This window comes from Nothobranchius furzeri, chromosome 16, assembly GCF_043380555.1.
Source record: "Nothobranchius furzeri strain GRZ-AD chromosome 16, NfurGRZ-RIMD1, whole genome shotgun sequence".
NCBI lineage: Eukaryota > Metazoa > Chordata > Actinopteri > Cyprinodontiformes > Nothobranchiidae > Nothobranchius > Nothobranchius furzeri.
The window spans coordinates 31,797,224-31,822,689 of NC_091756.1; the positions used below are offsets into that span (position 1 = coordinate 31,797,224).

The 25,466-nt window shown below is 43.4% G+C and overlaps 1 protein-coding gene across 1 annotated transcript in view; it reads left to right on the forward strand.

Annotated features, from left to right (window-relative positions):
* Positions 1-18,725, forward strand: part of LOC107388081 (SH3 and multiple ankyrin repeat domains protein 1) — a 60,809-nt gene extending 42,084 nt beyond the window's left edge. The window contains exons 17-28 of the mRNA XM_054749130.2: positions 2,926-3,008; positions 3,698-3,822; positions 9,109-9,244; positions 9,426-9,506; positions 9,935-9,943; positions 10,137-10,163; positions 10,247-10,303; positions 10,414-10,535; positions 11,032-11,158; positions 11,247-14,427; positions 15,966-16,862; positions 17,157-18,725. Of these exons, the coding sequence (XP_054605105.1) occupies positions 2,926-3,008; positions 3,698-3,822; positions 9,109-9,244; positions 9,426-9,506; positions 9,935-9,943; positions 10,137-10,163; positions 10,247-10,303; positions 10,414-10,535; positions 11,032-11,158; positions 11,247-14,427; positions 15,966-16,862; positions 17,157-17,208 (4,897 nt within the window). The 3' untranslated portion in view covers positions 17,209-18,725. The remainder of the gene's footprint in view (positions 1-2,925; positions 3,009-3,697; positions 3,823-9,108; positions 9,245-9,425; positions 9,507-9,934; positions 9,944-10,136; positions 10,164-10,246; positions 10,304-10,413; positions 10,536-11,031; positions 11,159-11,246; positions 14,428-15,965; positions 16,863-17,156) is intronic.
* Positions 18,726-25,466: the final 6,741 nt, after the last annotated feature.

Genomic DNA, 25,466 nt, shown 5'->3' on the forward strand with positions numbered 1-25,466 from the left:
TGTGTGTGTGTGTGTGTGTGTGTCACTGAGTATGAATACGTGCGTAGGTCTTCAAACTGCGTTTTTTCATATGCATGTGTGTCTGTAGAACAGAGCGGCTGGTGAATGGAGTCTCTGCAGCATGTTTATATCTATGTGTTTTCTTACTGCTGTGAATGTGTGTGTTGATGCATTTCTGTCAGACAGCGTGGGTGTATTTCAGTCTCCTTAAGTCAAATTTCATTTATTTGCATTGATGATTTTTCATTCCCATCCATAAGTGTTGTTTTTCATCTTTCAACGTCTCCCTGTCACAACAAACGTGGTGTAGATGTACAGAATTGAGAAAATAATGTCATCTATTCATTCCTGTATGTTGTAATTTGACAAACCAGTCGTGCGTGTGTGTGTGTGTGTGTGTGTGTGTGTGTGTGTGTGTGTGTGTGTGTGTGTGTGTGTGTGTGTGTGTGTGTGTGTGTGTTTGCATTTATAACTTTACCCACCGATTATAACCTAAGCCTTTTATGTTACTGGTGCTATGCCTGTTGTGGGAGTGTCTGCTGTGCGTACATCTCTGTGCTGGATTCAGTGTGTGTGTCTGTAACATCTGTCAGCTGCTTTGCTTATTGTGTGTTTGTAATGCCCCCGCATACTAGATCCGTCTGTTTGTGCATTCAGCAGGTGAATGGTTAAAAAGCCTCCTCTTTTTCTCTGTGATTGTGAATAGAAGAGAGGATGACTCAGGAGGGTACATAATAACTCCAGTCTCCAGTACAGCTTCACTGCGGCCAGTTCACAGAGAACATAACCCAGTAGCCAGCAGAGATTAACAAGAGACATTTGTGCTTTTTGTACTCCAACTTGATCTTCACTGTAGTGAAGTGTACTAAGGAAATCAGGTGTTTTACCATAAACCAGCAACGCGACTAACATCACCCCTCAAGGACCAACAAATGGACGGATAAAGAACCCGATGGATCTGTCCACCCACTCCGTGTTACTTTGATCCTCAGAGAGGGAACGCAAGATAGAGAACAGGGTGAGAGAAAAAGGACCGAGGTGTGAGGAGCAGATGGCTGGAAGGCGGCTGAGCGCTGGCGAAACAGTAACATTGATGGAGAACACACAAGGGACGGACCTCAGCGAGGGAAACCAGAGATCGTCTGTTCAGTGCTAAAGTTACTCCTCGATGTCGGAGTCTGGATCCTTCAGGCCTGCAGGCCAGCGTTCATGACTCTGTTGTGCCTCTGAGATTTGAGCAGCCAAACTTTATCATTGCCAGAATTGGTGCTGTGGGAGTGTGTGGATTATAGTATCATATCCCTTCTTGTTATTTTGATACCAGTGGGCGTTTAAGAGGTGGATTCAGAATGAAGTTGGAGTGGTGTGGTTGTTTGCCAGACACTTAAAATAATCTAAAATGGAATGAAATGCTGTCATTTAAAAATCCTAGACCGTGATCTTTTTTCAGTCTACTTAGCAAACCTACTTAAAGGCATTGGTTAGAAAACATTGCATGACGGATTTTAATCATCTCCCACAAAGTCTATATGTGGTCATCCTTTTTTGGGAAAGTTTGGTGTGAATCTGCAAACAGTTTTTTGTTAAAAATGTTTGGGATTCCAGGTAAAAATTCACATCTTAGTCTTGGTTGTATCTCAAAGTATTTAGAAGAACTATTTATATGTAATTTTAATCTAATCAAATCATTCAAACTGATAAAGGTCTGAGTTACACCAAGGAGCACAAAATAACACAGAAGTTGGCAACATTTGAGACAAACGTCTGAAATTCCTTGAAATTTTCCACAGCATAGCACGAGCCCCAGGCCCACTAGCAGAAGCAGGACTGACATTGATGGAAAGTCAAGTCCAGCAATGAGTCATGAGGTGCGGCTTTGACTCGCTGTGTGGAGTCCATTTGACTACTTCTACATCAAAGGTGCCTTAAAGTCTCGGACATGATATCAGAATACTGCAGCAGCATCTGGAGCAACCACTCCAAACTTCTCATAATTATTAAGATTGCATCCACATTGTCTGTGATTGCTGCATCTGTCCTCTCGGGCAGTAAACTTCCATTGAAAGGAGCTGTTTGTGTGTGGGCAGGATTAATGGCATGTCCCAGCTCAGTGGCTTAGTGGTAGAGTTTCCGCCCTGAGACTGGGAGATCAGAGTTCAATTCCTGGTCGGGTCATACCAAAGACTTAGAAAAAAATGGGACCCAATGCCTCCCTGCTTGACACTCGGCAATAAGGGGTTGGATTGGGGGTTAAACCACCAAATGGTTCCCGAGCGCGGCTGTGTCTGCAGCTCACCGCTCCCCCAGGGGATGGGTGAAATGCGGAGAACAAATTTTGCACACACACTTGTGTGTGTGACAACTAATGGGACTTTAACTTTAACTTTAATGTCTGACTTCATCTTAATTTGAAGTGTCATGTATGACTGGTAGTGGTGCTTAGGAGTCTGTGAAGCTGTATCCTTGCAAAAGCTGCCAGAGGCACCCGGAGCTGATGCAGGGATTTAGGTGCATTTGGAAGTTTCCGTTATCAGCATATGAGCACATTTTTTAACGTGCTGTTCCTCCTGACCTGGTGCTGGCTGGCTTGAGCTGGATTAAGTCCTTCGTTAGGAAAGTCATCTCATACACTCCCATTATGGCTCTAACTGTGACCCTGCCATCAAAGCCCTTTGTGCACCAACACCTTTTCTATGGTAATCTGAAGCCAACCCATCTTTTGCTGCAGTGTGATATCATAATGTGATGCAGTATAGCTGTTTTTCACACACTTTTGCATGTCGATCAGATTTTTTGTTTTGTGAATGTGTGTGTGTCTAAAGCAACATTAAAATTCCTTTAGCGCTCTCCCTCTCTAATTTCTTTCCTTTTTCACTCTCTCTCTTCCTCCTCCCATTCCTTTTTTCCTCTAAATGGTCTTTGCAGTGACTACATCATTAAGGAGAAGGCTGTGCTCCTACAGAAGAAAGACAATGAAGGCTTTGGCTTTGTGCTTAGAGGAGCCAAAGGTAAACCTTTTCTTTGTAATTTACCAGTTCCATATTCACCTCCAAGCATTTCTCAGCCTTTTGTGTTATTTTATATAATTCTAATTACTTATGACATTAAATGAGTGGTTCACTCGTTTAATCCATACATTTGCAGTGGTCTCTAGTAGAATTTAAAATCCAGTGCATCTGCTTTAGGAACTAGAAGTTGGCCAGATCAGAGTTGAGCTGAACACAACAGGTTTTAGAGTCTTATTTCCTGATATTCGGACATCTCACCCCAGATTGGATAACAGCAACACGACTCTACCACTGACTTGCAACTCAGAGGTTTTATATCCACAAATAACATAAGTTGGAAGGAGTTCTGCTGTGTGGTGGAGTCGCTAATGCTAACAGTTAGCTTCTACTAGTCGAGATGTTCTCTGCTGTTTCCTGGACGCTGAGCCAACAACAGCCTTCCCCATCTTGTCAAGATGGGTGAGTCCATGAATGCTAAGTGGCAGTGTGACATAGATCTGTCAGGCTTTTTAAATCCTTGAGTTTCACCGTTTATTTTCTATCAGAAGCTAGTGCAGGAGATAGATGTAGGAGACTATTTTCACGTTCAGCCTGCATGAAGAACTCGGTGACCGATTATAATCAGAAATAAGATATTAAAATGTTTTCTCGCGGCCATCCTTGTTTCCTTTTTGTCTCATTCTCTGCAGCTCAGACTCCCATAGAGGAGTTCACTCCAACGCCGGCTTTCCCTGCGCTGCAGTATCTGGAGTCTGTTGATGAGGGTGGTGTGGCATGGAGAGCAGGCCTTCGGATGGGGGATTTCCTCATTGAGGTTAATTAAATTTCACACTAATGAAAACTTTCATTACCCAAACAAAAATAGCCTCAAAGTCCCTTAAATGTAAACATTTATAAGCTTAATTCACTTATCCATTAAAACAAACTTTCACATATCGATTGTCCTCTGCCCACACACATGCATATATGAACGTAGTTTTGGGGGGGGGGGCGGGAGGGGGACATGTCTCCTCCACTTTTTCCCCAAATCAATTTGTGTCCCCTGCACTTTTACCGTCCAAAAACAATGTTACACTATATTAGATAGACACTAGTTGAGCACTAGGACCAAACAGCTATAGTCAAAACTACATCTATGCATGCATGGAAAATCTCCACTGATGGAAAAAAACAATAGGGTGTCCGAATGGTAGATGTTTAAAATTATTATACAACTGCAATCAAAGCCACTTGCTCTGGATGGAGCAATTTATCTGAATATTCTTTGGCTTTGTGTTTTCTTTTTAACAATGACAAGCTGAAATAAAACGGGAGTATTAAGGCTATTTTTGAAATGCAAGGAGTAGAAAGTACAGATAATTGCATGAACATGTAAGTAGTAGAGGTAAAAACTCAGCTAATCGGTCCTCGTCAGATACGTGACCTACATGTCAACCACACCCCCTTAGCGCCATTTTAGGTGTATGACTCGCGTTGCTAGGGGAAGCCGCAGCTGAAGTTGAAGAAGAGCAAGAGTCAAAAGGATGGATATAAAGAACAAGGATGAACAAATCCCTTACGGGAATAAACTTGTAAAGGAGGACAGGGATCTGTATTTTCAGAAATTGGTTACAGTCAACATTGTAGATCCCTATGACCTCAAAAACAACGGAGCTCAGATGTTTTATTACTGCTGAAAATATATAACTTGAGTAACTGTGGCACTACTTCAACCCATTTCCAATCAAGTCAAAATAAAAAGTAGCCATCCAGAAACGTGACTCCACTAACACAGGCACTGCACCAGGTTTTATTTTCTGGATGAACTTGATAACAAGTTATTATCAGTACATGTTACACACAGGTACAGAAACAATACAGTCAGAGGTAGCGCTAGACATGTTTGTTTTCATTTTGACCGACAGAGTTTTAAAATCGGTCATGATCGTTTCCTCCCGTAATAATAAATATAAAAGGTCATTTTTTCCTTAATATTTAGTCTAAACAAGCTGGCCAGCGTGTCCAGCTACATATTAATGTTACAATTAAACGATTATTCTTCCGGCTCTTGGAGAGTACAGACGCTTTTTTCTCCTGTCCCTCCCTCCTTATCCCAAGGCTCTTTGTCCTGTCTTTGTGTGTACGGCACTTTCTGCTTTTTTTCTGGAAACTGGAAATAATTTAAAATGGATCTGGTCAGTTGGTCTCTCAGCGTGATTGGCAAATTTTTTTCAGCGATGAGAACGGGAGAAGGGTGCTCCCGATGCCCCTCTGGGACAAAGCCAGCTGGGCATATCATGGACTCCTGGAAACAGTGGAACCTGATGTGCCTCTCTCAACTGTCTGTGGAGGATTCTGAAGATGTTTGGATATTCATCGTTTTGGTGTCGGGATTCCTGCAGTTTGGCCTGAGCTGTTACCTGGCTTACCGGAAAATTAACAAGCTTTCGAGGAATATTGGCTCAATCCCAGAGCTCAGGGATGGTTTACACTGCGCTGAGAACGCACAAACTCATATAATTGTCGAGATGAGTCGTAAGCTTGGAACTTTGGCTCTGGCACAAAAGGTGGATTCCATCAAGGAGCGAGTGGATGGATCAGCACGGATTGGGATTGATTAATTATGCCATTATTGTATCTAGAGGGGTTGTAGACCAACAGAACTCTAAGGCAGAGAAAAAATTATCTCTGTGCCCAAAACAAAAACAAATTTTTTTTATCTGAATCTGGTGCCCTTGGAGCCTGTGAGGCTGAAGTGATAACTACTCCCTCAGAAGAAATGTGGAATGTTGCCGTAGCTATGAAAACTCTTTCTCCCTATCCGAGCCTGGGTGGGACTGTGACCGGTGAAGGCCGCGGAACCGTATCTAGGATCTAGGCTGCACGCACTGAAGTGAGGAGAGTCCCAACCCTACCTCCCCACCTAGTGGACACTTATGTTGTGTGATGTCTGAAGTCTGTGTGCATTTCTGTCTGAGGTGTATTTTTGCAGAGCAAAGCTGCCCTCCCTTTGGAGGGTAACTCTGAAGTGCCTTTTTCCCCCTCCCCCTGACTCTATCCTCATATAAACCCTCTTGATCTATTAAGGTAGCGCGACTCGGGTTGTGAATGACCACAGTCACCAATTCTTGTCATGTGTCTATGTATGAATGTAGGTCTGAGCTCAGAATTGTGTGTACTGAAACTCTAATTTCCCTCTGGGATTAATAAAGTATCTTTGAATTTGAATTGAATTGAATTTCACGTAAAATAGGAAGGTTTTACCTGCTGTTCTGGTTCTGCTGCTGAGCTGTGACCCACAGACGGAGCTGCTCTCACATCTGAGTTGATCATGGTGTCTAAGATAATGCTCAGATGTTCAGAAGGGAATATTTTCTTGATGTATTTAGTTACCTTCGTGATGTTCTCGGTGCGTAACGTTTAAAATGTCTGCACCTGTATGTGTCTGTCAGAATGACCAACAGCCTTGAGGTTTCTCTGTCAAAATAAACGGTTAAAAACGTAAAATAGCCGGTTAACTTGATCCCTCCCTACATTTAACTTTTTTGCCTTCTTGTGAAGGTTACATGGCAGCCTCACACACAACATAAGTTTTCTGCAGTTTCATAAGCACACAACAACACAAAGCGACCGATTTTTCCTTTGTTTCTACACTTAGCTATCCCATCGTGCAACGCACTACAGCACCTGATGCATCACCTGACAAGGACCGATAGATAATTACTATGGGGAGCCTAAGTCCTATTAAAAATATAAATGAGAGGTTTTGGAGTCAAAAAGGTTATTTTCTGATGCTGTTTGATGTGTGAACATAAAGACACACTTTAACATCAAGGAAGCGCTTATTTTCAACATGCAGGGAAGGTTACTTCAAGTTTTGTGTAAAAATTAAGAACTGAACTCGCCCGGCTAAAAGTGAAGCTGACCAGGAAGTGACATATATTGCAGTGTCACCCTTCATCCACTAAGGGCGGGCACCAGAAAGGAGCAAGTTCCCATTGACTCCCATGTTGAAAATGTTAACTTCACAGCAGGAATAAACATGTTTACAGCCTAATAAAAAAAACATTTTAGGTTTAATGAGTCTAGTTTACTGACATGACAACTATGATCTCCGTTAAGGTGTAATTAAATGCTTGAAATTATGATAATTAGATTTGACTGACAGGTAGCCTGAGCCTTCAGCGCTAGGGCTAGTGGCTACACCTCTGACCACTGCAGAGGAGTAGAGCGTGGGCTCATGCGCCTTGGGTGCCCACCCCCGATCGCTGCGATCTGAGGCTGTGCTTGTATATTAACAGTCAATGGTTAGCACTTAGCTCTGTATCAGCTTTGGGTTAGCTCAGTTAGAATTTGATGGGTGTTAATAATTTGCTCCCATCCTCACAGCCCCACTCTCAGCTCCACCTCTTTTGCCATTTTTAATTTGGCGGTGACGACACGAGTTACATGGCCAAGATGGCAGTGGTGGGAATCAGCCATTTGGCTTCAAACAAGCCCTTTTAGAAAGTTCTGGGTGATGCTACGGAGGGTTTGTCCAATAGTCAAAGGTGAAAAGGTGTACAGGACTACAGCTGCCTGTCTGACAAAATTGATGTAATCAAACCAGACAAAGAGGAGAAGAAGAAGAAAATTGTTAAGTTTAGCGAGTTCTTCTTCCAGGTTGAAAGAAGGAGCGTTAAACATGGAGAAAACCACAAAGCTGGCCATGTGGTGAGTAGCAGCTACTCTGGGGGAGAAGAGATTCTGCTGTGATGTCATTTATGCAACGTCTGATTTTGTAACCTTTTTAATTACAAATATTTACAAGCTAATAAATATCAAAATGTGTAACAGACATAGTATAAACACACTTTTCATTTAAATTGAAGTGCAGCTTATGTGTGATTCAGGGCGTAAGGCAAAGCAGACCAGAGAAAAGCTTTATCACTTACATCAACCATCGAGTCGACCAGAAGGGGAGGAGACTCACGCTCCCTTTAAGCTTTTTGCTTCTACCTACCCCCTTTTGGGTATACAGGTCAACTAAAACCAGTTGTTTTGTGCCAAAATGCATTCATTCATTACTCCAGCGAAGTATAGATACCCTAAATGTCTACATAAGATAGGTAACAAAGTATTTGTACTCAGTTGTTTGACACGTTTGGTTTTAGCTAGTCTCCAAAGGGCTGCTGAACTTTTAATTGGTATTCCTCATTCAGATGACAACAGCATGAAGCAGCAACTTTCTGGCTGCTTTGTGCCTTTAAAAGTCACATCTAAAAAGGGCAATTATTGTCAAGCCTCTATTAAAAGCTGACACATACTTCTAATTGGCATTCAGTCACATGAGTCACTTATGTAGGTGCTCAAGCTTTTGTAGAAGAGATTTACCTTATAGTCGCTTTCTAAACTGCCAGAATAACTGTTCAAAAGCAGGCCGATTTAATGTTAGAGTACTTTCCAGAGGTGTGGGCTTGAGTCACATGACTTGGACTCGAGTCATTATTTTAATGACTTCTGACTTGACTTGATAAAATCTATAAAGACTTACGACTTGACCCGGACTTGAACGCCAATGACTTGCAACTTGAATCGACTTGCATCTGTTGACTTGATGATGACTTGAGCAAATTTGATATTTTAGCACAAAAGTGACACGACATGGACAAAAATCATGAATCATTCTTCGTTCTGGGTTTGATCTTGTACTGCTAACTGCAGCAGCACTTTGTTTATAATCAGTTTCAGTTGCACTTCCTGCTTGTTTGAGGAAATAAATGAAGCTTTAAGAAGCTTTATGTCTGGAATTTATTTATTATCATTGTCATTAAATTGAAGTTGGACACATGACTTGATTATGACTTGAAAATTAAAAGTTAGGAACTTGGAATTGACTTGGACTTCCAGATAATTGACTTTGGACTCGATTTGGACTTGGTTGTCTTTGACTTGGTCTTGACTTGAGACCTGACTGGAAAGACTTGTGACTTGCATGTGACTTGCAAAGCAGTGCCTTGGTCACATCTCTGGTACTTTCTGCTTAAAGTGCTATCTCCATACTGTGTTTTAGGATCTATTTTCATATGAAGGGAAATTATTGAAAGACATCAGCTCATTTGCAATTCGTCATGTCCATCAGGTGAACGGCCAGAATGTGGTGAAGGTGGGTCATCGGCAGGTGGTCAACATGATCCGTCAGGGCGGCAACAGCCTCATGGTGAAAGTAGTGATGGTCGCTCGTAACCCTGAGTTGGAGGACACGGCTCGGAAGAGAGGTAAGAGTCACTATTTCCTTGTGAGTAATTTCCATTCCGTGTCTTTTGATACTATGACTCGGATGCCTGCATGTTTACTTCACCCTGAAGAGCCTGTTGAAACATGGCTGCCATTGGTGGCTGCACATATATATAAGAATACCTAACATTAAATCAAAACTTGGCTGGTTTCCTTTGGCAGCGCCACAGCAGACTAAAAGACTGACTCCTCCTGCCATCGCCCTTCGCTCCAAGTCAATGACATCAGAACTAGAAGACATGGGTAAGATGATAGAGAGGACATAAACTGGGACTGAGTTTCCCACACATTTTTCTCATGGCACCACAATGGAATTGTTTTTCTTTGAAAAACAGCTTTAAATATTATGAGACTTGTCACAGAAAGTCAAAGTAGGATTTAATCTATCTTCTCAGCTGACTTAAGATGGAGTCTTTTGATTCATTTGCACTTTGATGTTACTCATGTGAAGCAGAAAAGCGATAATTAAACAGTGAGGTTAAAAGATTTTAAAGCAGTATCATGTTGTGATATGATACGGGTCTAATTCTATTAGTCACAAAGATCTCTCTCTTTCTCTCTCTCTCTCTCTCTCTCTCTCTCTCTCTCTCTCTCTCTCTCTCTCTCTCTCTCTCCCTCTCTCTCTCTCTCTCTCTCTCTCTCTGAATCTGGATCAAACCTGCTGCCAACAGTGGAGAAAGGTGGGAGAATGGATTTGTGTGCTCTCATGATCATTTCTATGCTCATCACCATTCTTCTCATCACATCAGCATTCACGTCATTACATGTGTCTAAGTATGTATTTCACCCTTTCGTGTGCTTTATACACACACAAGACTTTAAAGCATGACTAATCACACCTAATATGTGTCTCCTGAATTATGTACGCAACAGCTGCCTCTCCGTGGAAAAATAAAGCAGGTGAATATAAAACTTTGTTATCGGTCCCTCAGCTTTAACTACAAGTCAGGCTGTTTGATGCTTTTTTTCCACATTTCCTTTAGATTACGACTCATCTCAGGGTCCTGATAAGAAAAGGACAGTTTATCAGATGGCGTTAAGTAGGCCTCTCTGCTGCTTTTGTCAAAATATGTAAAAGATGGAGCTCACAGAAATCATTTTTCCATTTAATATTTTTTGTGCTTTTGCCCAATTTCATGCTTTATTGTAGATAAACTGGATGAAATATTGGCTGCTGCCCAGCACACGATCACATCAGACAACCAGGGTCAAAGAGGTCATGGTGGCAAGAGGGACCGCAGCAAGAGCATTGTTACCAACATCTCCAATGAGGTACTGCTGGGAAACAGTCGCAATAGTTAAAATTACTGGGTATCAAAATGGATATTAAGGCACAATTAACAACAAAATTTGCAACACTTACCAGCCTTGAAATGCAATGCACATTAGCAAAAACAAGCACAGCCTCTTCTCTTTTTCAGCTACATCGGGAGGTGGTTCATATTTAGTCATGGAAGTGAATAATGCTGGCAAAAACTATGCCTTCCTATAAGGCGACTTGCTGTTTAGGTGCTTTTTTTAACTCTGCATGTTCTCCTGCCCTCTCTGCACTTCAGATGAAATGATTGGCAATGGACCACCCACATAAAAACAGTTGTTTAGGTGTGAGTCAGGTTGGCTCCATTCATTTATGCTCTGTCTGCTTCAGATGGACTGATTCTTCTGCAGCAAAATGTGCAACATCTGCTTCAAATAAAACTATTCTGTATTTGATCATGTCCAAGCAAGTGCCTAATTGTCTTTTGTTCCATTTGTTTCTGACCTGAAGCAACCCTATGAGCAGCAGTCATCAGGGAGTATTGTCCAAACTGGGCCTGGATTTGGCTACAACCAAGCTCATTTCCAACCAGGTCATGGTCCTCAGCATGCAGTCATGATGCGCCAAAAATCTATCGGTAACTACAACATTAATTTCTCCCAATACATGAGTTTTTAAAATTATTTTCCCAGAGTGTTTGCCAATGCTTGTGTTTTTGTGCTAAGGTGTGGCAGAAGAAGAGCGGCAGTACCTCCACCCACCTGCTATGAAGCTCGCTCGTAGCCTTTCAGTGCCAGGACCAGAAGATATCCCACCACCTCCTAACACATCTGCCCCAGAGCCACCTTTATCTGCCGGTCCTTATACTGGTCGTGGGCCTGCTATGCCATTACCCCCTGTAGCTCAAGCCCACTACCAGATTCACTCTCAGCCAGGTCATCCTGCTCAAGCTGTCTGGGAGAGGGGAGGAGCCAGTGGCATGAACCAGCAGGCTATGGTTCCCACCCTCCGAAGGCAATCAGATGGACTTTGTATGAGAGAGCCAGATGTGCCTCGGAGAGGTGGTGACAAGATGGGAGGGCTGAGGAGAGGCTACAGCAGTGCTACACCACCAACAAGTGCTAACCCTAAGCCTCAGCAGGCGCCACAACATCCTCCACATTTGTCAAACCGGGAGCAGGGAGGAGGTGTTAGTAGAGGTGGTGCAAGACGAGGTGGTCGTGGAGCTTTGATTAAGCAGTCAAAAGTGGAAGATGGACTGAGACAACATCGAGGTAAAGCAGGTGTGGCCAAAGAGAAGAGCTCCATCCCCATCCCTACAATCATTGTGAAAGCACCATCCACCAGCAGCAGTGGTCGAAGCAGCCAAGGTAGCAGTATGGAAGCTGAGCCGTCACAGGATGCGGAGGATAAGTCCTCCATAGATGCAGCCCCTGACAGCTCTAGTGCAAACCAACCATCACCACTCACCCCCTCGCCACCTCAGCTGCCCACGTCTACTTCTTTGCCTTCATCTGTGGCACCCTCTGTTTCTACACAACACAACCTGGAAAAATTGGATTATACTTCGACGTTTGGAGCAGCGTTTGGAGGAGGGGAGGCACGCAAGGAAAGAGAACGTTTAAAGGACATGAGGAGAAAGAGTGCCTCTTTCTTTCTTTCATCTGAGGAGGACATTCAAGGGGAAGCTGGAGGTGGAGCAGGAGAAGGGGGAGGAGCTCTAGGGGCACAAATTTTGCCGTTGCAAGGTTTACAAGTGGAAGTGCCCACTCCTCGACTTCGGCCGTCCAAGTCCATAGATGAGGGCATGTTTTCTGGAGACAACTACATGAACTATTCCAGTAGCATGCCTCCAGCCTTTGGCCTTCCTGAGTACTCATCTCCTATTCTTAGTCAGGATGGACAGCCCAAGTCAGCTCCCTCAATGTATGGCGCTCAGCCTGCTACTACCTTTATTCACCCACTAACAGGGAAAGTTTTGGATCCTTCATCCCCTCTTGGTCTTGCTCTGGCTGCAAGAGAGCGGGCCTTAAAGGATGATCGCAGGACACGCAGAGAGGAGAGACACTTTGGACGGCAGCTGTCGACAGTGGGATCCTTTCCCACACCTGTTCAAACCCCAACACCTTCCCTTTTTGCAACACCAACACAATCTGCCTACACTTCTCCAGTTTCTCTCCACCTTAGCTCTCCAACTGCTACCACCTCGCCCGCATCTTTGAGCCGGCCACAATCGCCACGGATTTTGCGTTTGGGGGGAGGAGGTGGGGAAAGGATGGAGCGAGACAAAGAAGGAGGGCCTCGGGAGGGTCTTAGAGTTCGTTTCTCTGAGGACAGAAACAGCCAGTTCTCTACCCAGTATTACCCACAAAGCAGCAGAGAAAGAGAAAAGGAGGTGTACGACAGCAAACCTGCTCTACCTATTGAACCTCCTCCCCCACCAGCTCAGCCTGCCCCTCGTAGACCTGCTTATTTGCAGATGGAAAATGTTCCCAACACCAGCTATATTCCCCAGTACACAGTCCCCACAGCCCCATCACAGATAAATGATGCTATGGGAGATGCAAAAGCTGGGGCAGGTGGTCTAGGGTTAATGGTTTTACCTCCACCAGCTCCCTCAATAGATGCAGATGAAGAGTTTGTTTTTGCAGATCCCTTGCCCCCTCCTATACAGTTTGCTAATGGTAAGAATGAAAGAATACGTGGGTATCCTCAGCATCATCAGCTCCAGAATCAGCATTCTGCTTCCATTGATGCACCTCCACCACCTCTTAAGTCCTCAAATGCTCCCCAAGTTGCTTCACAAGGTGGTGACTCTGCTGCCTCTAGCCTTACTTCCTACGACAGTGAAGTGGCCAATCTCACACAGTCGGCGCTCTCACCATCTTATCCATCCCCACAGATATTTACCTCCTCCTCTCTTACCGCCACTACCAGCTCAACTGTTGCTCTGCCTCCCACATCACTACACCGACCCCAGCCCATGTCCCACCACTATTACAGCAGCCCTGATGACCCCTCAGTAAGTGTTCAAACCCCAGCACAGGACAGAGGCACAGCCACCCTCACCACCACCATGACCTATGCTACAACTACCATGACTGCAACTGCAGCTGCCACAACCACTACAAACTCTCCAGCATCATCTGATTACACAATGACCATGGCAGGGCCCAGGGTTGGCCTGAGCATCTGGGATAAAGCCGCTGATCACATCCATCATCCCACAGTTATGGCCAAAAGTGGAGATTGGCAAGATGCGGTGGTGGATTCTGGAATTGAGGAGCTGGACAGTCACAGTAATAGTGACCACCATTTAGAAATGCTGGGACTAAGTGGGTTGAGAGGAGACAGAGGAGGATTCGGGGTAGAGGGTGGGAAAGTCAGTCACCATCAGGATCCTTGCACAAGCTACTCAGGTGGGCAAGCATTTGAGGTGCACAGCACCAAACTGGCAAACCCTGTGTTTCCAAAGATGACTCATTACAGAGAGGTGGAAGGGAGGGGCCCGACTATAGCACTACGTAGGCAGTGCAGCACCAACCCTGCTCCTTTGCAATTACAGAAACAAAGCTACCCACAAGATGCAGGTTTAGACAGAACTCAAATAGATGAAAAGAAGCACAAGCAGAGTCGATCCAAAATGGATGATAACTTTAGTTCCACCCTAGCTGCCTGCTTAGAGAGGCCCGTGGACTCTCGTTCAGTGGTCTGGGGGGACATTAGTGAACATGAGCAAGGAGTCCAGAGTGGGGGTGTTGTTTTGGAAAACCGCAGACTCCACTTGCCTCTTTCTGGTGTGAAAGCCAGCATCATCAATGAGCTAAGTTCAAAGCTGCAGCAGATGAGTAGCATGAAGAGCATGGATGACTGGAGCCATGCACAAAAGTCACCTACCATGCACAGGTTTGTTTTTTTATGAAATTCCTAGTGTGTTTAGGGGGATGTTTATTGATGCAAATGCAACATTATAATCAGAAGAAGGATGTCTTTAGAGTATGGTTGGATGAAAAATAAGAATTGTATTTTCATTACTTAAAGGCCAATGTCACAGATTTTTCTTGTTCTTTTTTGAATATGATCAGTTACTCAGAGTTAATGTGCAGGCTAAATGTAAAAATAGTCTTCTACCCCTATTTCCTGCATTTGACACTGATAGAAAAGAGATGAGGAAACGCTTGGATTAGATAAGCCAGTGACAATTGCATGTCATGTTGTCAAATTAGCATTCATGGACACACCCGTTTTGGCTTGTGACAGGGAAGGATGGTTTAGCATCCAAAGGAGAGCGGAGAACATATTGGCTATAGATGCTAACATTAGCAACTCCACCACACAGCAGAACTCCTCCAGGCTTGTGTTATTTGTGGAGCTAAAACATTAATGTTGCAAAGCAAACAGAGTCAGGGGTAGAGTTGCATTGTTTTTAGTCAATCAGAGGTGAGATGTCTGAAAATCAGGAAAAAAGACTCCAAAACCAGCTGTTTTCGGTTCACCTCTGCCGTGGCTCACTTCTGGTTCCTGAAACGGGAGCGCCAGAGGTTTTTCCCCCACAAAGATTGACTCACAAGGCATTCATTAATACTTGGTCTTTAAGAACAAACAATTGTGTTTAAAGACAGTTTTTAACCTCCCTGTTCACCCAGTTATATTGCTGCATAAATCAGAAAAGACAAATGAAAAAGTTTTTTTTTTCCACAACAGGCTGTTTTCTACAGAAACTGTAGACTAAGAGCAGGTATTAGTGTGGAACAGTCGAAAACCATTTAAAAAACCTTATTTTTGATTATAATCGGTCACTTTGTATTTTTCATGCAGGCTGAACATTAAAATAGTCTCCTACACCTGTCTCCTGCATTAGTCACTGATAGAAAACAGACAGGGAAGCACTCAGATTTGAAAAGCCTGACAGCTCTACCTCACACTGTCACTTAACATTCTTGGACTCACCCATCTTGACTCACAACGGGGAGGGCTGTTGTTGGTTTAGTGTCCAGGAAACAGCAGCAACCTAACCGTTAGCATTAGCAACCTCACCACACAGCAGAACTCCTCCAGGCTTGTGTTATTTGTGGAGATAAATCATCCATGTTGCAAAGTCAGTGGTAGAGTCGCATTGCTGTTAGCCAATCTGAGGCAAGATGTCCAAACATCAGAAAATAAGACTTCGAAACCTGCCATCTGAAGCTCAGCTGTGATGTGGCTCACTTCTACCCCCTCACACACACACACACACACACACACACACACACACACACACACACACACACACACGCGCGCGCACACACACACATGCACGCGCACGCGCGCGCGCGCGCACACACACACACACACACACACACACACAATGAAGGCATTAATTCCTACAAGAGACCACTGCAAATATATTGAATAAACAAAAAATGAGTAAAAAGTTCATTCAAATTTCATTCTCTGTCTTCCAGGTATTCAACAGATTTTACGGACGCATTTCACAGCCCACCGACTGGCCGTTCCACTTCGCCACTGCCCACTTCATCTCCACAACATCGTCAGATGCAGACCCCTAACCTCTCGGCCACCCCTTCTGTCTCACCTTCTCCTCAAGTCCCAGTTCAGCGCAACTGGACCAGATCCCCTTCTCCTCAGATGCCCACCTCCCCGGTACATGCACATGCTCCACATTCTCCAACCTACTGCCCATACCCAACATCACCTAAGCACAGATCTAAGATGCGCAGGCAGACTTTTGATTTTCAGTGCAGTCCTTCAAAAGAGATGCGGTCTTCAGTCTCCAGGCGTCGGGCTCCCAGCCCTCTCATCTACAACACCGAACAACAAAATCCCACCCCTCCCAGACCCTCCTCTCTCCCCATACTTCCCTCTACACCTGTTTACAACAACCCCTTTGACTTTCCTGGCCCCCTCACTCCACCATCTTCTGGCCTTCCTCTTGGAGATCCCTACCATGCTTCAACGCCTCCACTCTTCTCTCCATCTGCTGTGCAAGGCCCAAACCCTCTTCTTCTCTCACGCTCTCTCTCCCCCACTCATTTTCTCTCTGGAGCCTCCTCACCAATGCATCTACCACCTAGCCCTTCTTGTCTCAACTATCCCCAACTCAGTCCTCCTCCACCAGCAAAACCATTTGCCATCAAACCTCTGCCGTACTGGACCAAGTACGATGTGGCAGACTGGTTGGCTTATCTAAATCTGGGTGAACACAGAGAGCGTTTTATAGACAATGAGATTGATGGATCTCATCTGCCTTCGCTTACCAAGGATGACTTCTTGGACCTGGGAGTGACACGTGTGGGACATCGAATGAACATCGAGAGGGCGCTTAAGAAACTCACTGACAGGTGAGGGAGGACAAAATCAAGCTCTGGAAGATGTAGAGACAGCTGGGTCAAAGGTCCAAAAGGAAGCACTGGATGGTGAAGGAAAGTCAAAGTGTCTCATTACCGTCATTCAAACTAGCTCAACCATCCTCGTCCTTCATCAGATGCTTATAATTTGACATGTCATCCAATTAACTCTCCATCAGTTCCTCTCCCTTTATTTTTAACTGCATTTTATCAGCGCCATTATTTTCCTCCATTTGCCTTAAAATCCACCCATACTTATTCTTTGATTTGGCCTCCTTTTCTCCCCAGGCGTCTCTCCTCTCCTTTGCATGTCACAACTTCTCCTCGAGACACTGACTGAGAGAGTGAAGGGATGATTCAAAGATGGGAAAAGGGGGAGATAAACAAATAGAGAAAGATGAACACTAACTGAAGATTTGCAAGAGAAGAACAGAGGACATCAACCGTTTGTGTTTAAGCTTAAGGCGTAGATAAGCGAAGGAAGTTTGTTCTACATGTAGAGATTATTGTTGTGACGTTTGTGGAACTGGTATGAAGACGATGCTCATCAAGTGGAATTATACTTTAAAACTTTTGATGGACAAAAATTTAATTAACGCACCATTTTGTGCTGTAAAAGAATAAACACACTTCAACACTTACACTCATATTTTTACCATCATGACAGATGGATTCTCACACCATCTGCTGTTTAACAGCAATGAGAAAACTTAAGTCGGAGTCTGAAGACTCTCAAAGTGCTGCTGAAGGCCATTAAATAGTGTTTATTGTTGCTGACACCACTGATAATAGAGACATAAATGGCACAATCTAATGTCTGTTTTGTAGCTTTAGGCAGATCCGAGTATCACCGGAGCCAAAATCAGATTGAAAATATAAGAAAAAAGATTTTTTATTAAAACAGTGATGGACAAACACTATAGAAAAATTATGGAGATGTTTATTTACATTTAAGAAATATACAAATATATGTTTATGACATATTGCCCCAAAGGATGCCCCAATAAGCTTATATGTTTGTATTTTGCGAGCGCTAAATATATATTGCGTGGATTCATTATTGGTAAAACCATCTGTTTCGTACTAAGTGCTGATAGCAATCGCTCATATAAAACTGGTCAGGGTATTTACTGAAGTCACATTGTGAATAATGACAATGTAAAAATATTTAGAATTTCTTTTCTTTTTTATGACCGTCATTCATGATTCCAGCGAGGAACCAGAGGACGTTTGAAGTGAACTTGGACTGGATCACCAAGTCAATAGACGCCATGTTTTCTAAGGGTTTGTAGGTGTTTTTTGGCAGTAGTCTAGGTTGAGGGATTGATCCATCTTCTTTGATGCCATAATTTTGACCCTTCTCCCTCACATAGGTGCAGAGATCAAAAAGGGCTTTTTACAGATTCTGTGCTTTTGCCTGAATTCCTCATCCCTCCGTGAGTCAGCGTGTCTTATCACGTGTTTGTGGTTTCTAGTCTGAAATGCTTCCCCTGACTTAAACCTTCCTCTCTCTAATGCCTTTTTTCCAAAACATACTTATGCTGCTTATATGATTTCTTGGTTTTCTTTTCTCACCAGTTGACAATCACGACGCTTCACTGTTCCTCTCACAAATCCATTAAAGGAATGGCCTACACTCACTTTCAAAAGGAGTTTTCTTGTGATAAACCTAAAAATTCTCTATGTGTTACATATGATTGAACATGTTGAGTTTATTTTAACAAGCCGATGCAGATATTCACTGCAGTGGATTCAACTGTGGGGCACAAAACCCCCTGCATTATTTAAATGTCTGTATGTAAAGATGACGCAGCAGTGACAACAAAATTAGTATAATAAAGATTACAATATTAAGTATTCAAACTTTTAAGAAATCTCTGTCTTCCAAATAGTGTGGACAAAATATTTTTGATGTTTTGTTGCTTTCCTCTTTGTTTATTTTTCTTTGTCATAAATGCTTTCTATACTGCTCCTTCTGTGAAACTGGGATACAGGTTTTCTCCATCTCAGACTCGGATTCTGTAAGAGATTTCCTCAATGCTTTGTCAAAGATATGTGCTTTTCTCAGATGGGGATGAATGGCAGTGTAGAAAGCATTATGTACTATGAATTAAAAAGTATTATAGGTCTATTAAAATGCATAATGACTACATACATTATGAACGTAAGTTTGCAGAGATAAACGGTATACAAATGAATACATATATATGTATAAATTTATATATAAATTTTGTTTTGAATAAAATACAGTATATAATTATTTACAACATGATAGAACTACAGCTAAGGTGTTGAAATAAATGCTAAAATAAACTCTGGCTCTGTCATCGTTCTAATTTCTCCTTGGATTCCTTCCACTGACACATTTACCTAATGATCCAGTTTGAAATGTTGGGTTTGAATTGAGTCGTTTGGCAGCAGAGCGCCTCGGCCCTGCAGTGGTTGTACACAACATTGTTTTCAGGACTGAACTGTTTTCCCATCAGCTGTGGTGAGCTCATCGTGGAAATGTTTAAAGTCTTCAGGCAGGGAGAAGATGGCTTCATTCAAAGCAACCCATCACTGCACTCATGCAGAAAACTAACTACAGGACCTAAAAACCCATAGAAGGTACTTAAGGGAGAATTTTCTCCACGATGCTGGAACTGCACGATGATTTTTGTTTCTCTCTCTTTAATAAAGCACTTCCACACAGTGCAACACCCCTCACAATATGTGTTGCTGTAAATGAGTTAAAGCTGCAGCATCCCTGCAAGTTTTAGTGACCTTTCACTTTTATAAGTTTGTTTTTTATTAGAACTATGTCTGCACAGAAAAGGAACCAAAAGCCATCTTCAGGTCTTCACTGTCGATCTGCGCTCCTACCCTCAACTATGGTCATGAGATTTGGGTAGTGACCAAAAGAATGATAGGAGCGGCTGAAATGAGTTTTTTCTGAAGGGTGTCTGGGCTCTACCTTAGAGATGGGGTGAAAAACTCGGTCATCCGGGAAGGGCTCAGGGTAGATCCACTGTTTCTCTGGATCAAGAGGAGCAAGCTGAGGTGGCTCGGGCAACTCGTTAGGATGCCTCCTGGATGCCTCCCTGGTGAGGTTTTCCGGGCGCATCCAACCAGCAGGAGACCTAAAGGAAGACCCAGAACACGGTGGAGGGACTATGTCTCTCAGATGACCACGGAATGCTTTGGGAGCTGGCCCAAGTGGGTGGGGAGAGGGACGTCTGGACCTGTCTGGGCTGCAGGCTCAGCAGGGAGGCTTACTTGCCGTTTGCTTACTTCTGCTAGTAAGTAATTGGAACTATTGAGATATATTTTCTTTTGTGGAAAAACACTTCCTAGCCAAAAAAAGCTGCAACACACAAAATAAAAAATAAAAAAAAGTTCACACACTCAAATATTTCATTGGAACGTCTTTAGCTTGGATTAGGACACATTAGCTGTGGCATTGTTTCGATAAGCTTCTGCAAGGTCAGTGTTGCATTAATGTTTATCCAAGATCTTGCATTGATGATGGTAGAGACTGACCGCTGCACATCCCAAAGATTCTCAATGGGGTTAAGGTCTGGACTCTGTGGTGGCCAATCCATGCGTGAAAATTGTGTCTCATGCTCCCTGAACCACTCTTTCACTATTTGAGCCTGATGAATCCTGGCATTGTCATTGTCCATCCACTAATGGAATAACCTGGTCATTCAGTATATTCAGCTGCCCTCTTTCTTGGAGGACTTCCTTTTGCTGAGCTTAGACCTGACTAAATGCAGCAACCCCAGATCACTGCCCTCACAGGCTTGTACAGTAGGCACTAAGTATGATGGGTGCATCGTCTTGTGATCGAGTTCCCCGCTGCTAGCTGGGCAGATCACATGGAGGTGACAGACAGGCTGACCCAATCCGACCTGGAGATTTTCCAGTTCTCTCTTCCGGAAGAGGACGAGGAGGATGTGTTGTACAGTCACAACCGACTGGAGGACGAGGAAGCTCTCTATGGTGGATTGTTTTACTGCTGCCGCTGCCTCAACTCCCGCCCATCAGGAGGACACTTCTTTTCTTCCGCTTTGCCGAGGAGCGGCAGAGAAATCCAAAGTGGACTGGTCTGCTCCTCCACCAGGCAAAATGAGGTCCCATTTTGTTGGTTTTGTACCTCCCCACCGGTTGAGGTAAAAAACTTACTACCACCTTTACCCGACTTTGCGGCTGAGCTTGCATCGTCCTCCCGCGCCCTTCCGCACCATGGTGTTGGAATATGGGCAGTTTGTGGACCTCGACAGTGCAGAGAAGTTGGGGTTTGTGAACCTTCCCATTACGGAACCCTTACTGGCAGCTTATTTGGTAATTATATATGGTAATTATATCTTAATCTGGTAATTATAGGGTGAGTGGACCTGCTGTTTTACCCTCAATGCATTGCAGGTTTTCTACCGCACAGCTGGAGAGGTTTAACCGGGTCCAGACCACCCTCATACTCAGCTCTGCAACCATGTTGCATGTCATGACCGTGGGGAGTTTCCTGACCCAATCAATAAATCAATCAATCAATCAATACTTTATTAATCCCAGTACACACAATTCAGAGATCAGACATACATGGGCAAGACACATGACAAGAATTGGTGACTGTGGTCATTCGCAACCCGAGTCGCGCTACCTTAATAGAGATAAGAGGGTTACATGATTGGTTCAGGTGGAGGGCAAAAAAGGCACTTCAGAGTTACCCTCCACCAGGAGGGCAACTTTGCTCTGCAAAAAAGTACCTCAACAGATATGCAACAGACTTCAGACAACGCAACATAACATGGGACTCCAATAGGAAGGCGGGGGGGGGAGGGGGGTGTCCTGTTTCCCCCAGCGATAGCAGCCATCTAAGGAGCTCATCTACTGTACAGTCACAGGTGGGAGGGAGATCTTAGGAGAAGCAAAGAGTACATTGACTCCTACAGTTGATGACCTCGCCAGGCTGAAGTCCACCAATTCGAAGGTGGGGGGGTGGGGGGTGGGGGGGGGAATGGGGTCGGGTTTTCACAGCATTTGTCTCCATTCCTTCGTGGGGGTTTTAGTTGCTTGCAGCTCAAGTCTACCAGGGCGTCAGATTCAGATAACAAGAATTTGTTTGGGTCAGGCTGAGATGATTTTCCTCTCTGCCTTCAGTCTTTAAACTGATCATTTCCAGTCCTTCAGTGAGGCCAATTTTGGGTTTTTAAACCTGTCCATACCGTCCGGTGACCCTCTCCGAGAAGACATCCATTTTGTGCACTAACACCGGTATCGCAGCTAGAGCATTGTCCAGCTTACAATTCACCTCAAGTAACGTCCCAATCTGAGAAGTCTCCACACGGACGGTACTTCCCGTGGGTACGGGTCGCCCTCCAATCCTTCCCGTCTTCCCAAATTTCCAGAAAACCAGACTTATCGGCAGCATTTGACACTGTCAACCATGGCTTCTGTAACCCAGAAGCTAGAACCTTAATGAGGTATTAACTAATTGGCTTACTAATATGATCCATCCTCAATTTAGATAAAATATAAAATATAAATTAAGGAAATTAACAATACTAATTAATAGATATCTAATTAACTAATAGATAATTTCATAATGAATTATTGGAAGGGTGAATAACTAAAATAACGAGTTTAATATTAAACATCGGTTAAAACAAGAATCTTGAACATCCCTAACAGAAACAGAAGAGGAAAGCTGTATACTATTGGTCCAGGTGGGAATCTGAAATTTCATTGGCTGAGAGAAATAAGTCCCGCCTCCGCGAAATAAAACCGTGCGACGCAGCTGAGCGAGAGGAGAGACAAACGGCTGTGCAGCACGCAGATACAGAAAGCAAAGACTGAGCGGTTAGAGAGAGAGAGAGAGAGAAAAAAAAAACAACGGTCGAGGCCGTGAAGAACCCTGATTTGGGTGCCGCATAGATAGAGGGAGAGGCGGACTTGACTCCTTCTAATAAGAGCTAGGAACTTGGAACCAACGCGGTGAGTAAAGAAAAAAGAAGAGAAAAAGCTAACGATGCAACTTAAAAAAAAAAAAGGAAACTTAAATAGCTTATCAAATTAATTCCATTCTTATAGATTTGTGTGGAGACGACAGAGTGAACCAATCCTCTGTAGGAGGGAACCGTTGGAGCGCGTTGGTGAGTGAATGAGATTAAATTCAGTAAATTATTAAATTCAAAAAGCTAATTACAGCAACCGAGGTGACAGCAGTGGGCTGCTAGACGTTAGATCCCAGGAGTTAACATCTCAAACTACCAGTTAACGGTGGTAGGGCATATAGGAGTTAACGGCTCAAACCGCCAGTTAACGGCGGTAGGGCATATGGGATTCCCAGGAGTTAACGGCTCAAACCGCCAGTTAATGGTGGTACGGCCTAGATGTACAAGGTCCTCAGGGGCGTTATAGCTAACGCCATAGAATTAGCCATGCGTCCCTTAACCAAACATTTAATAATAAAAAAATAGATAAATAAAAATAAATAAAAGCTAACTGATTAGGGAGGAATTATTTTACAAAGGTGGACCAAAGGACCAGAATTTATATTTTGTTGAATTTTGTTATAGAACATTTTATTTATTTATTTATTTATTTATTTATTTATTGTGTTACAGATATACAAGGTGTCACAATGCTGTATAGAAACACAACTAAATGTATCCTTGTTGTCATGAATGTATTTCTTGTTGAATAGTGTAGAGTAATAGAATCTAACTGAGCCTATTGAGCTGAACAATTGTTGTCATATGTAATTATATTTCCAGAGCTACTGAGAATTATTTTAATAGACAATCAAATTGATGTTATGTTAGTTGAACTGTGAACCCAAACATGATTGGCTATGCCAATAGAGTGAAGCATTTGTTTAAGTCTGTAAGACTTTATGCTGTGATGTGACGAGAAGGGTCGATGCCAACTCGCTAACAGTCCTGTTGTTTACAGGCTGGGTTTTTTTTTTCCCTTGGGTTTGATCCCGACTCCTATGATCACTCACTTGGAACGAGAACTGGATTTCTTCCTGACGAGGGAGATGGCGAGCCTTAACCACTGAACGAACCAGGACATCTCAAGTAACTGAAGAGCAGACTGCTCTCTTCTGTGAACAATCTCAACGGTGCGGTAGGAAAAAATCGCACCACCGGACTCTGACTTTCACCCCAAGCGTGGGGATTTGACTTGACGCCGGCTGACTTGTGACTCATATGATCAAATCTCATACCGAGCATTTTACTATTGTCGATTGTTTTCATCTGTTTTTGTGTGTTATCTTTATGTGTTATATTTCCCATTATTATTAAAATTTAGTATATAAACCGTTTCATGCTATACCCGTGACTCCAGTCATTCTTAAACAACCTCCAATTCTCCCCGAACCTAATTATTGGCCCATTTGTTTATTTTTTCTTTTAATTATCTTATTGTATCCTGTAATCCGGTTACATAAAACTTGGCGAGCCAGCCAGGAGAATTGTAGAGTTGTTACCTTAGCTAACCATTGACTGACATCATAAGAGTGCCTGGAGGTCACAGTGGTTTGCCATTTTGGCATTATTGGTACTTTTGAGTGTTTTAAAATGGAAGTTGTGAAAACAGAAAAGGTCAAAGTTTCAAATGCTGTTTTAATCAGTGGGTTAACTGATACAGACCTTGATAACGAAGTCTTTGGGTTTATGGAAGGATTCGGACCAGTTAACAGGCGCATTAAGTTACCAAACTGTGATCAGATTATTGTGGAGTTTCAACATGAAGCCACTGTTAAGGAATTAAAGAAACAATGTTTACCCTATGACAAACCTTGTACTAGGAACCCAGATGTTTTCTTCCATATTCAAGACCTAGCCAGAGCGTACAGTCTAGAAACTAGCACATCTGCCACTGATGCCTATCTGTCAGAGCTCAGGGACATAGCTGCGCGTAGCAATCAATCATTTAAAGACCTTCTAATGGAGGAACTGGCAAAAATTGGGGAATCTTTAGGAAGGGATACCCATGCATCTGAACCAGTCACTGAACCAGAGCCAATGCTCCATAGTGACCAAGTTACATATTCCCTGCCTTTAACACCAGAAGTTAACTATATGAACAACTCAAAGGACAATTGTCCACCTACAGAGACTGGAAAACAAAACCCTTGCATTCCACCAAATCTTTTAAACACACCTGAGGTTCAGCGAGTTATTGTGGAACACATTGTTAAAAGCAGTGAGGTTATCCCTCCGCCTACTTCACAATACAGACTAAAACCGTTCTCAGGGCGAGTTCCACACCCTTCTTTTGAAACTGACTATGATACTTGGCGTAGTAGTGTAGTGTTATGCATAAATGATCCTTCACTCACCAAGTCCCAAATTGTACGAAGAATCGTGGAGAGTCTGTCAGCCCCAGCAGCGAGCATCGTTAAAGCTCTTAGTCCAAAATCCGACCCGGAAACGTACCTTGAACATCTCGATTCAGCTTACGCAGCTGTCGAAGACGGCGACGAGCTCTTTGCTCGCTTCTTAAACACAAACCAGGACAGTGGTGAAAAACCTTCCGATTACTTTCAGAGGTTATACACCTTGTTAAACCTAGTTATTCAGAGGAATGGAATTTCCTCCAGTGACG